The sequence below is a fragment of the Bos indicus x Bos taurus genome, chromosome 9 (assembly GCF_003369695.1).
Source record: "Bos indicus x Bos taurus breed Angus x Brahman F1 hybrid chromosome 9, Bos_hybrid_MaternalHap_v2.0, whole genome shotgun sequence".
In the NCBI taxonomy this organism is placed as follows: domain Eukaryota; kingdom Metazoa; phylum Chordata; class Mammalia; order Artiodactyla; family Bovidae; genus Bos; species Bos indicus x Bos taurus.
Window position 1 is genome coordinate 41,881,300 of NC_040084.1, and position 12,204 is coordinate 41,893,503.

The window sequence follows — 12,204 nt, forward strand, 5'->3', positions numbered from 1 at the left end:
TGTTGCACAAAACAATTCAACAGATGGCCCATCACAAAAATAAGCAATTTCATTGTTCTTTTTAAGTGCCTTCTATTACTGTCCATGAATAATCAAAAGGCACTGCAGTCATTTCCAGCACAGCCAGCCTCTGCTAACCTTCACAAACACAAATATTCCTTCTACAAAAAAAAACCAAAAACAAAAAAAACCAACCTTATAAGAATGGTTAACATGGTGCTGAAAAAAAAAAAATAGCTTCTGACTAAAACAGAAATAAACAATGCAGATAAAACTATTTCATCTAAGTTACAGAGATAATATGACCACTGATACTTTCTAAGATTATTTTTTAATCCACAATTAACAAGCAATCTTAATGATAATTTTTTTTTAAAAGCTTTTTAAAATCACAAAGAAATACAGAAATTAGGGAGGGAAGGAAGTTGACTTCACAAATAAATATATAGTGAAGGTTGATATTAATTATTGCACCTTACCCTATGAATATAATAACATGGTTTTGGATACTCTCAGTGTAAAAATGTTTTGATCTTCCTTTAACAGCACATTTTAGGTAATCTCAATAAAACTTATTTTATATTCATAAAAATATATCACACAATATATATCACATTGTTATTTTTAAACCATGCTAAAGTACACAGAAACTAGTGACATTTTTTCAAATTAGATCAAAATACTAAAAGTGACCGACTAAATGGTTGTAACACAACTAACAACAATCTGGGTGACAGAAGTCTAAATCACTTCTCTCTTTCAGCTGATATCTCACTCAAAAGTTGATTTCCTTCCCACCTGAACAAAACCAAATCAAACCAGGATATGGGAATGTGCAGATCTTTTTTTTTTTTGCTGTCTCAGGCTTTAACTTTAAACCATTAACTAAAAAAATTTAAAAAGACCTAAAGAACTTACAAAGTGGTGATTAAAATGAAAAGGAAAGTGGTACTGATATTATTTAATTTGGAGCTTAGGATCACTGTCAAATTTTGCTTCCGCCAAAACACTCACAGAGAAGGCCCTTTTCAAATGCTTAAACACCAGTGGCATTTCTGATGAGAGGACAGAACAAGCTTGCAAATTTTAGAAGCAACTGCACTTTTAAATTGGATTCCCAATACACTGACTTTTAAAAAGAATGGTTATTAATTAAAATCACCCAATTTTAGAGAATAAAAATGATCATTTGACTATCTCACTGATTTTCTTGAAAAAAATTAAAATAGCTTTTGTGCCCTAAAGGTTCAGATAAGTGAAGGGACATTTAGCTTATAACACTGTGCAAAGGTTTAAACTGGAAGTTGAAAAAGCAAGCAATAAGGACTGGTGGTTGAATTATAATTTGTTGTTTTTGTATTACAGAATGTTTTTGCTCTAGCAGAGTAAATTAACTTGGAGAAGCGATGGCTAATTAATAAAGCAGGAGTCACTTGGTGTAGCCGGGTGCCAATGCATACTCTTTTGATCTTGTCCTTGCACTTGTTCAGCTTTGCTGGGGAACAGTAATTTTACAGTATAAGTGAACAGAAGACAATTGGCCACACATTCTTGAAGAGCGAGCTTTTTCATCACCCAGCATTTCATTACCACCAGGAACAAAAGAGAAGGCTACAGATTACCACTAAGGGTAGTCTGCTAATACAGAGTGGAGACATTTCATTAGCATTAAAGAGAAAAGATTTTTTTATGACCTAGAGTTGCTTTCCATCATGACTCGCTTAAGTAAAAAAAAGGAAAAAAAAAATCTAATGGTTAATTTACATGTGTAAGTACTTGAGTCTCAGTCATCTACTGATTGGTACAGGGCCCTGTAATGAGTGACAAACATAAGCATGCATTATTAGTAATTAGTATTAGCACAAAAATAAGCACCTATTTTTTATTAGCAGTTTTTAATAGCTTTCCTGTTTTATAAAAACGGTCAAAACTATTTTTTAAATGATATTGATAGCTTATAGAGGAGAATTTTGCATGATATTCTGCTCATCGGAATTCTTTTTTTTTTTGGACCATATTAGTAAAATATCTATCCAGTGTCCCTAAAAGAAACATGAGAAAACATTTTTTAAAAAATTCAGTCTCCTTCAGTATTCTGATATCTTCAGAATCATAAATGGCTTAATAATAAATATTAATATTCAAAGAGAATATAATGAAGACCCTAAAGAAAACTTTAAGGAAAACCTATTCTTTTATTTCAGTAATTAATAATTAAAACACATAAAAATATTCTATCTAGACAAATCTCTCAAACAAGAACAATGTATTTGATAAGAGGTAAAACTGAAATACTACGCTTGGTAAAACTGACCTTCTGCAAATGTAATCTGAATGCTACCAAAACATAATCTTAAAAAAGCCCTAAATTTAAGAGAAAATAAACAATGTATTATTGTTTTTAAGCAACAATTGTTCCCATTCATCCCCCTATAAAATAAATATTATATTAATTAACACCATCTAATGGTCAATAATAATTAAAAATCAAGACCAGTAATAGGATTCAATTTTTAAAGTGAAGTGGTGATTGCAGATACACTGTCATAGAGATTAAAGTGCCTAAAAACTGCACTAGCAAATCAGCAATGTATGTACTAGGCTTACTAGGCTTAAGGATAATTTCTACATTCTATCATTAAAAGATTTTCTAAAAACCCACCTAGTTCTAGGTCTATATATTTAAACATATAATAGAAGACATATAACAAAAAGAACATACAACATAGACTTTATTACTAGTGAATAAGAGCACTGATGATGGATTCAAGAGTTACCAGCTCTGTAACCTTGGAAAAGTAACTCAACTTCTCTGACCCTTAATTCTCTCATCAATCCAATAAAGGCAGTAACAACAACTACCTTGCAAAATCATTAGATATAGTAAATCCTCAAGAAATGTTCACTATGACTGTTACCTCTGTATGTTATATATGCGAGGATAAGACCATACGATTTTTATGTAACTGTTAAGAATTTTAGCTGTAGATGGAATGATACACAGCATAGCACAGTAGTTAGGAGCACGGGCACATAGAGAACACTCAGTAAACAGTAGCTAATATTATCACAGCATATACTGATAGAATAAAAGCACCCTCATAAATAAATGGTCATTGAATCCAACAGTTAGTTCACAAAAGATGGATTTAACAGTAAGCAAATATATACAAAAAAGACAAACCATATTATTAAAAGAATATAATTAAAACAATGAGATCCCATTTTTCACCTATTAGACAAAAATGCTAAGATAATTCAGAACATTGACAGGAAAAAATGCAGGTTGTTATATATGAAGGAAGTGGGCTTAGTTGGGGGAGCACTTCAATAACTTCAATAGTTATTGATACTAAGATTTATTCATTCATTTGCTCGCTCATTATTATTTGTTCATTCATTTATACTCAAGCACTATTCTAGACATTTGAGATACATCAATCAGCAAAACAACCTTCGAGTTTACACTCCTGTAGAGAAATATGTATAATAAGTAGTAAACAATAAATAAGTAGATATATGTCAGAGGTAATATATGTTATGGAAAAAAAAGGATAGGGGCTTTAGAAGTGTGGGAGTCAACTGTATTTTTAAACAGGGTATCGGCCTTGTTAAGGGTATAACTAAGCAAAGATCTGAAGAAGTAAGAGAGTATCATGATGGACATGTAGGGGAGGCCATTCCATGCAGAAAGTGCAAAGGCTTAGCTTGTTTGTTCTAAATTGTACAGACGCTGGGGTCAGAGTGCTGGTGTGCCAATACTCTGAGATATCATTTTATCTTCTTGATTTTTAGAAAAGGAGGACCAGTAGAGACCTGAACTGGCAGTTAACCCAGTTTTGATGTGCTAGAAGGAGCTTTTCTAAGACCAGTGGAAGACAGTCCACAGGATACTGAAATTAGGAAATCTAGGCTCTGCTCAATGATCAACTCTGCCCTCATTCTTGCCCTTATATTCTCGCTTTCCCTGGCTTTTCTCCAAAGTGAAAGTGAAAGTGAAGTCTCTCAGTCGAGTCCGACTCTTTGTGACCCTGTGGACTGTAACCTACCATGCTCCTCCGTCCATGGGATTCTTCAGGCAAGAATACTGGAGTGGGTTGCCATTTCCTTCTCCAGGGGATCTTCCTGACCCAGGGATTGAACCCCGGTCTCCTGCCTTGCAGGCAGACGCTTTAACCTCTGAGCCACCTCTGTTTAGCGATCTGTTTAGGCTCTGCTCAGTGATCAACTCTGCCCTCATTCTTGCCCTTATATTCTCGATTTCCCTGGCTTTTCTCCAAAAGGTATATGCAAATACTAGTCTTTTCTTGCATGCAGTGATAAGCTCCAAGGTTCAAGTTTGGTACTGCAGGGAAAACAAAAAAGCAAGACTATTAACATTTTTCATTCTAGGACATTCAGGCCAACTTTGCTCAAGGGAAGAGGGTAAACGCTACCATACTAGCATGCTACCCTGAAATACAGGAGCAAATAAAAGCAATCAAGTTGTTTTTCAGTCTCATTCTGTAGTCTTTCTGCATATTTTTTTCAGAACTCTGGTGAGAAACAAGTATTTGGTATAAAAACCACCAATACCTATGGTTCCCTAATCTATGAAGAAAATAGGATTGGGAAAAGTAGGGAACATTCAGTGAGTCTGAAAGTAAGAGTGATAAGGTTAGAAAGGAAGCGGGTGCTGGCAGGGAGCAGGGTTGAGCAAGGGGGATGACACCATCTTGAAAAGTGAAAGTCTTAGTCACTCAGCCGTGTCTGACTGAGTAGCCTGCCAGACTCCTCTGTCCATGGAATTTCCCAGGCAAGAATTCCGGAATGGGTTGCCATTCCTTTCTCCTGCCTTATAATCCCATCTTATATTCTGCCTTAGAGTTTAAGCCCTTTTAAGTTGGGTTTTCTGTTACCTGCAGCCAAAAGCATCCTAATGTATACCTCTTCTCTTTGCTTTTCTTGGGCTTTGGTTCATCCAGGTAAACCTCCTCCCATTAGAGGTAACAGATATTAAGGAAGATGACATTTCCTCACATTACTTTACTTCTATTCACTCTATTTGTTCTAGATCACAGGAAATTTTTTTTCAATACAGAAGATAAGAGCAAGACATAAATTGAATAATTCCTTTCTCATCAAAACTCTTGGCAAGAAACAGGAGATTCAGCTAAAGGAAAGGGCTTGTTTATACTTGAGATCCCAGGATGAAATAGCACTGAAAGCACCTCCTGGGAACTGGTGCTGGAAACTGGCCTGAAATTACAGGTTGCTCTGGAGAGCTCAGCAGCTGCCTAGGGAGGACCCTGGTACTCCTTCCGCTAATGTGATTCAGCTACTTCCTAAATCTCTTTGTTCTTGGCTCATTACTAAGTGGGAACTTCCCTCTGTACCTTTTAGTTCAAATACACAAGAAAAAATGTATGACTGGCTTAATCACTAGGCCACACCACACAAGTCCACGGGTGTTGACAAGCTTGTAGACTAGCTACTCATAGATCAGATGTCCTGACATGATCCATGTGACTGTGGGACAGATAGGGTCCTATAGAAAGGAATAAGACTCTTTAAGACAACTGGGGTGAATGAGTAAATGAATGAATGAACCAATTCTGGATAAAGTAGGAGATGACAGACAGCTGCGTCACATTCACTTTCTCTTTGTTAGCAAGCAACATTTTATAAGCAAGGGATCTGTCTCCCTCTTGATCTCCCCTAATATATAATTTCAAAAATCTTTTCTGTTGCCTTACATTTCATTTACAATACTTGATTCATCCCAATAGATAGTTGCTTTTGTTTCCTTCTTCACAACCATGTATCAATCTTCTAAAATTTGAACTCAACAGAGAATATCCAGCAATCAGACAGGTTTCTATTAAGACCTCACTATGAGGATGGCAATATGATTTTCATGGGCCCTTTAACCTTCAGAAGACCTTTCCTCAATTAAAATATATTTAAACATATATATAAATATACATCTATATACATATAAATTACATTTTATAACTGTGTTGGTATAAACAAATATAGTACAGATACAGACAGATACAGGCTGGATTCACTATTGATATATTCATTTCTTCTCCAAATTATAAAAAAAATTATTTTCATGGGTCCCTTAAAGTATCATGGACTCTCAGCACTGTACCTGCTGTGCCTAGTATGTAATTTGGCCCTGCTTGGCATAAATCTTCTCGGGATCTTTGCACAACCAGATTTTTATCTTCTCCTAACATTCCTAAACAGTCTTATCAATGGTCCTGCCAACTCTATTAGTTACTTCCATCATGCAGAATAACTATTTAATAGAATTAAGTGAAGTAAGGACACTTTGTAAGCCATGAATTTGTTAACAAAGTTTGGGTAATAATATACTTTAAAAATTTTAATTTCAATACCTTTAATCAAAAATTTAATGTGTTGAATACCTGATAACTGTGGCAAAAGAAGGTACTCAGAGTCATGTACCTCAAAGTTTCTCTTGTTTAAAAAGCTGACACAACACAAGTAACATACAGAAGTAGTGCTTTGTTCACATCACTGGTTTCCCTCTTTCAATAAAACTTCTGTTTCTAAGGGGAAAAAAAAAATTTAACTCTGTCGATTCAATTTTGTTTAGAGATATTTTGGTTAAAACTCATAATGAGAAACCAAGAGAGATGGCGTTCAGTGATTCATGACTGACTTGTTGAAGGCCACATAACTGTTAACTCGGTGCTATTTTTAGAACTAAATAAGGCCCTCTCTTTCTGTAGTACACTCGTGTACTCAGTGTACCTCTTCAGAGCAGCTAAGGAACATCTCTTTCCATAAGCCTTTCTTCCGAAGACCTTTGTAGTTCTATAACACAAAGGGTGAATGCGAATGCCAGGCTGTCTGAATATGACTGAAGGGAGAAAGAGGTAAAAATTCCTCCTCCCCAGATGGTTCAGTGTAACACCATTACTGGTTAAAAAAAATTCTCCTTTCTCCTCTATCATAAACTGAGACCGTTGTGAGCTGTGTGTATTGAGTTGCTGCTACTGCTACTGCTAAGTTGCTTCAGTCGTGTCCGACTCTGTGCAACCCCATAGACGGCAGCCCACCAGGCTCCCTTGTCCGTGGGATTCTCCAGGCAAGAATGCTGGAGTGGGTTGCCATTTCCTTCTCCAATGCATGGAGGTGAAAAGAGAAAGTGAAGTACCTCAGTCCTGTCCGACTCTGAGACACCCCATGGACTGCGGCCTACCGGGCTCCTCCATCCATGGGATCTTCCAGGCAAGAGTACTGGAGTGGGGTGCCATCACCTTCTCCAACTGAGTTGCTAGAGGAGACCAACTTGCCTCATTTGGGATAAAGGAATCCTGGCCATAGATCTACCCACTAACTCGCACAGAATAACAGGAAATAATGCACTACCAATTTAAATGCATAATTTCAGAGAATCTTAAAATTGGAAGAAACTTTAAAATTCAACCAGAGCAATTTCCTCACTTCATTACAAATACATTGTGAGGCTTAGATGAGATGTATGAGTCACCCAGGGCCTGCCTTGAGGTAAAGTGAAAAGTGAAAGTCACTCAGTCATGTCTGACTCTTTGAGACCCCCATGGACTATATAGTTCATGGAATTCTCCAAGCCAGAATAATGGAGTGGGTAGCCGTTCCCTTCTCCAGGCGATCTTCCCAACCTACGGATTGAACTCAGGTCTCCCACATTGCAGGCAGAATCTTTACCAGTTGAGCCACGGGTAGGCATATAACTAATGTTAGTTCCCTACTCTTGAAAGTTCTCTGGGCCTTTATTCTAGGCAATCAGACACAGGAGTTTCTGCACTCGGGTCCAGAAATATTTTTTCAAAAGTTTTGGGTGTGATGCCCTGTTTTTAAGCTTATATTCAGTACTCACGGATTTATTTTGAGCTTATATTCAGTACGTATGGATTTTTCTATTTTCATTCCAATAATCAATTGCACTTATGGTAAGCATCTTAGAAAAAGCATTTCAGAACTACCAAAAAGAACAGTCAAATAAAGAGAAAATAATTCTTAACCTAGAGTATCTTGTATCATTATTATTGTTGCTGTTATTTTTACTACTACTATTTTAACACTGGGATACAGAAGGATACAGAGGACACAGAATAAGCATAAGACTTTGCTTGCCTTGATGCGATAACTGCTCTCATAAGAAATAAAGACCAAGAAATAACATATTACCAATTTAAATGCACAATTTCAAACCCTAAAACCAAAACAAACTTTAAAATTTCAACTCAACCATTCCCTTCCTTCATCACAGATAAGTGATGAGGCTTAAATGAGATGTGTGAATCCTTTATTTTTTATATAACACTTGAAAAAAAAAAACTTCAAATATCTTTAAAGATATTATTTTGTAATCATAATATTATTTCCTTTACATCATGATGTAGGGGAAATGTGAATCCATTGATTAGAATATAGGGTAGGCAAGCTTCCTACAAAAGGAAGAATAGTAAACATTTTAGGCTTTGCCAGCCATATAGGCTGTCTGATGCATTTTTGTTGTTTTTTTTTCTTTAATAATTTCATTTATTTATTTATTTGTTTATTTTTGGCTGTTCTGGGTCTTTTCTGCTGTGCAGGCCTTTCTCTGTTTGTGGTGAGCAGGGGCTATGCTTCATAACAGTGTGCAAACTTCTCATTGCGGTGGCTTCTCTTGTTGGGGGACACAGGCTCTAGGTGCCTGGGCTTCAGTAGCTGATAGTTGAGGTTTCCAGGCTCACAGCACATGCTCAATAGCTGTGGGCTGAGTTGCTTCACAGCACGTGGGATCTCCCCAGGCCAGGGACAGAACTTGCCTCTCCTGCACTGGCAGGTGGATTCTTTACCAATGAGCCAACAGGAAAGCCCTCTTTTCCTTTTTTTAAAAAATATAAAAATCTTTTTTTTTCACTGGCCATACAAAAGTAGATGGGTCAATTTGCCCTGTGCAAGTGATGCTGTGCTGACTCAAGGACTAGATAACAAAATTAAAGTCATAAGAGATAAAGTATTAATTTATAAAAACTGATAAAATCAGGAACAGAATTGAAATACTCACACTTAACTCAGTATACCATTCTACATCTATGAAACATCTCTACCTTACCTGAAATTCATCAAAACATAAGAGACATGCTTCTTCACTAATTTCTTCAGCTATAGGAGCTATTGGATCATATGATTTAGCCATGAATCCTGGTTTCCTCTTTGGCAAACTCTGTTTAAGGCGGTGTATTCCTTAAATGGATGAAATTAAACACAAATCAAATATTGTACTAAAAGTACATTTTAGACACCTAAGTACACACTTTTTAAACCTCTAAATGAAACAGCGTGAATATACAAATGAAGTTTAAATTTCACATATAAGCAAATATGATTATTGAGGCTGGTTGCAATTTCTCTACCTCAAAATAAGTTGTTCACATATTACTACATCCCCATGGTTGTAAGGACACTCTGTGATCATTCCATCTCCACTCTTCAGCCACTTTGGAGATGACAAAGTGACAGAACAGATGATTAGATGGTGGCTGATGGATCAACAGATGGATCTTAGCCCTGAGGACTTCAGGGATGCAGGCACAGGAGGTCACCCTGTCCTCTATGTCTGGCACGTCTAATCAGGATGTTCCCTTACTTCCAGCCAGGCCCACTTCATTCACTATATGTTACTAAACGCTGAAAGTATTTGAAGAAAAGTATAATATTCCTGCCCTGAGGAGGTTACAGTATGGCTGGTAAACAAATAATGCAAAGATGAAATAATGTAAGACCACTGACAAAGCAATAAAGCATACATACAAGAACAAACTGAATGCCCGCATGCTAAGGTGACATGGAGGAAAGGGCCTAATCAAGAATACCCTGGTGAGACAGGTGAGGCTTTAACATTTCTTACTAATCCTTAGTAGAGGAAATGTCTGGCCTTCACAGAGTAACCTCTGTTCTCTGATTTGGAAGGAATGAATTTGTCTCTAGGACCAACTCTGGACACACCACTAATTATTTCAATATAGCACAAAACAAACGAAACTAAATAAAATCTTACTTTTAGCAAAAATCTAATTTTTTAGATTAAGAACTTTAAAATGAGGAAAATTACTTTGCTGTGTTTGGCCACTTAAAAATCACTTCTTTCAGATCATCAACTTACTTTGGTGAACGTCTAGCATGAAACCGTGAAAATGAACACGTTTTTTCCTCTTCATTTCCACATAAGCATAAAACATGTCCATCACCATTGTTTTCCCTGTACCTTAAAAAAAAAAAAATACTATTAAACAGTATGTACTGATTGCTCTAGCGGTTGTTCATTAGCTTTGGGATAATGAACCCACACTCTGCTACTGGAAAACTTAACACTATGTTACTTTTTTTTTTTAAAGGAGTGTTTATTTCTTATGTTAAACTACCTAAAAATAAAATGTTGATATTATTCTTTTTTGTTAAAATCCTGTTTTTAGGAAATACATCTAGTTAGCACTCTGGGGACTATTTCCTCCAGAGAACTATGTTCATAACTGGCAAGAATTACAGATTATTTATCAGTCAGTATCTCTTCTGAAAGGCACCAGTATAAATAAAATAATTATTTTATTATTTAAAATAATAATAAATAAAATAAGTAATGGCCCTTACTTAGCATGAGAAAAAGTGTCAGTCACTCAGTCATGTCTGACTCTTTTCGACCCTGTGGACTGTAGCCCACCAGGCTCCTCTGTCCATGGAATTCTCCAGGCAAGAATACTGGAGTGGGTAGCCCTTCCCTTCTCCAGGGTAAGTTCCAGACCCGAGGATCAAACCTGGGTTTCCCACATCCTAGGCAGATTCTTTACCATCTGAGCCACCAGGGAAGCCTGTGGAACTGTCTCAGGCACTATGGAAAATTCACCAGTAAAAAATAAGAAAATATAGACTAGCATCTAACATAAAAACTGCAAATAAATAATAGCTGTAGATTAGAGCTGGATAACTGACAATTATAATACTTTTTTTAAAAGCTGAGAATATAGGCTTTTGAAAGAAATTCAGATACAGATACAGTTAAATTCAGATACAGTTAACCTTTATAATTAAATTATCCAACTTTAATAATTTTAAAGTTAAATAAATACACACTCTCTGAAACTTTTAATCACTATGATCACATTAGCAATCGAAGAATCAACAGCCTGAGCATTTAACAAGGTATGCACCGGAAGCCTATTCCCTCACAGAAAGCCCAGAGCTTTGAGGACACTGAAAGTGATCAAGTTCATTTCACACCCAGCATTCCCCAGCAGGCAGGCCAGGGAATGCTGGTCTTGTCTCTCATCCTCATGGCTTCCTCTATTATCCCTTGCACACTGTTGGTGGGAATGTAAATTGGTGCAGTAGCTATGGAAAACAGTATGGAGATAGCTTTAAAAACTAAAAATAGAACTACCATATGATCCAGCAGTTTTACTCTTGGGCATATATCTGGAAAGAATGAAAACACCAACTTTAAAAGATGCATGCATCCCAATGTTCACAGCAGCACTATTTACAGCAGCCAAAATGTGGAAGCAACCCAATTGCCCATCAGCAGACAACTGGATTAAGAAGATGAGTCCTATGTCATTCCAGATTTTAGCTTGCAGGCACTTTTCAGATTGCTGCACAGAAAGAGATAAAATACCCAGGTCTAACTGAGTTGGGCTAAGAGATCAGGATTGTGGGAGCCCAAAAATGCAGGTGAAATTTGTGAGGCAAAGTGCCAGAGAGGAGGCAGTTCTATAATGAAAGAGCCCCAGAAACCAACACGTGGGCACTCTTGAGTCTTTCACTGAGTAACAGCTGTTCACATGTAAGGTGATACCTCATAACGTGAGCCAAAGAAAGCTGTGAGATGAGCCATTTCCAGAGACAGTGATACATACAACGACTTGAATGATGGTACACTGAATTATGCTGAGTAAAAAAAAGAAAGCCAATCTTAAAAAGTTACAAGCTTTCTTATTTATATAACATTCTTGAAATGACAGAATTTTAGAAATGGAGAACAGATTAGTGGTTGCCAGGATGTAGAAATGGAGGGTGAATAGGTATGGTTATAAAATGATGGGCAATACAAGGAATTCTTGTGGTAATACAATTGTTCAGTACCTTGACTAAAGCAGTGGATATATGAACCTACATAGCTGAGAAACTGTATAGAAATAAATATACACACCTAAGTGAGTACAG

At 36.5% G+C, this 12,204-nt stretch overlaps 1 protein-coding gene across 1 annotated transcript in view; it reads right to left on the reverse strand.

Annotated features, from left to right (window-relative positions):
- The window catches only part of AFG1L (AFG1 like ATPase), a 194,900-nt gene that overhangs the window by 127,449 nt on the left and 55,247 nt on the right, over positions 1–12,204 (reverse strand). Inside the window, exons 4-5 of the mRNA XM_027551271.1 lie at positions 10,151–10,252; positions 9,101–9,231 (exon numbers count right to left, since the gene is read on the reverse strand). Of these exons, the coding sequence (XP_027407072.1) occupies positions 9,101–9,231; positions 10,151–10,252 (233 nt within the window). The remainder of the gene's footprint in view (positions 1–9,100; positions 9,232–10,150; positions 10,253–12,204) is intronic.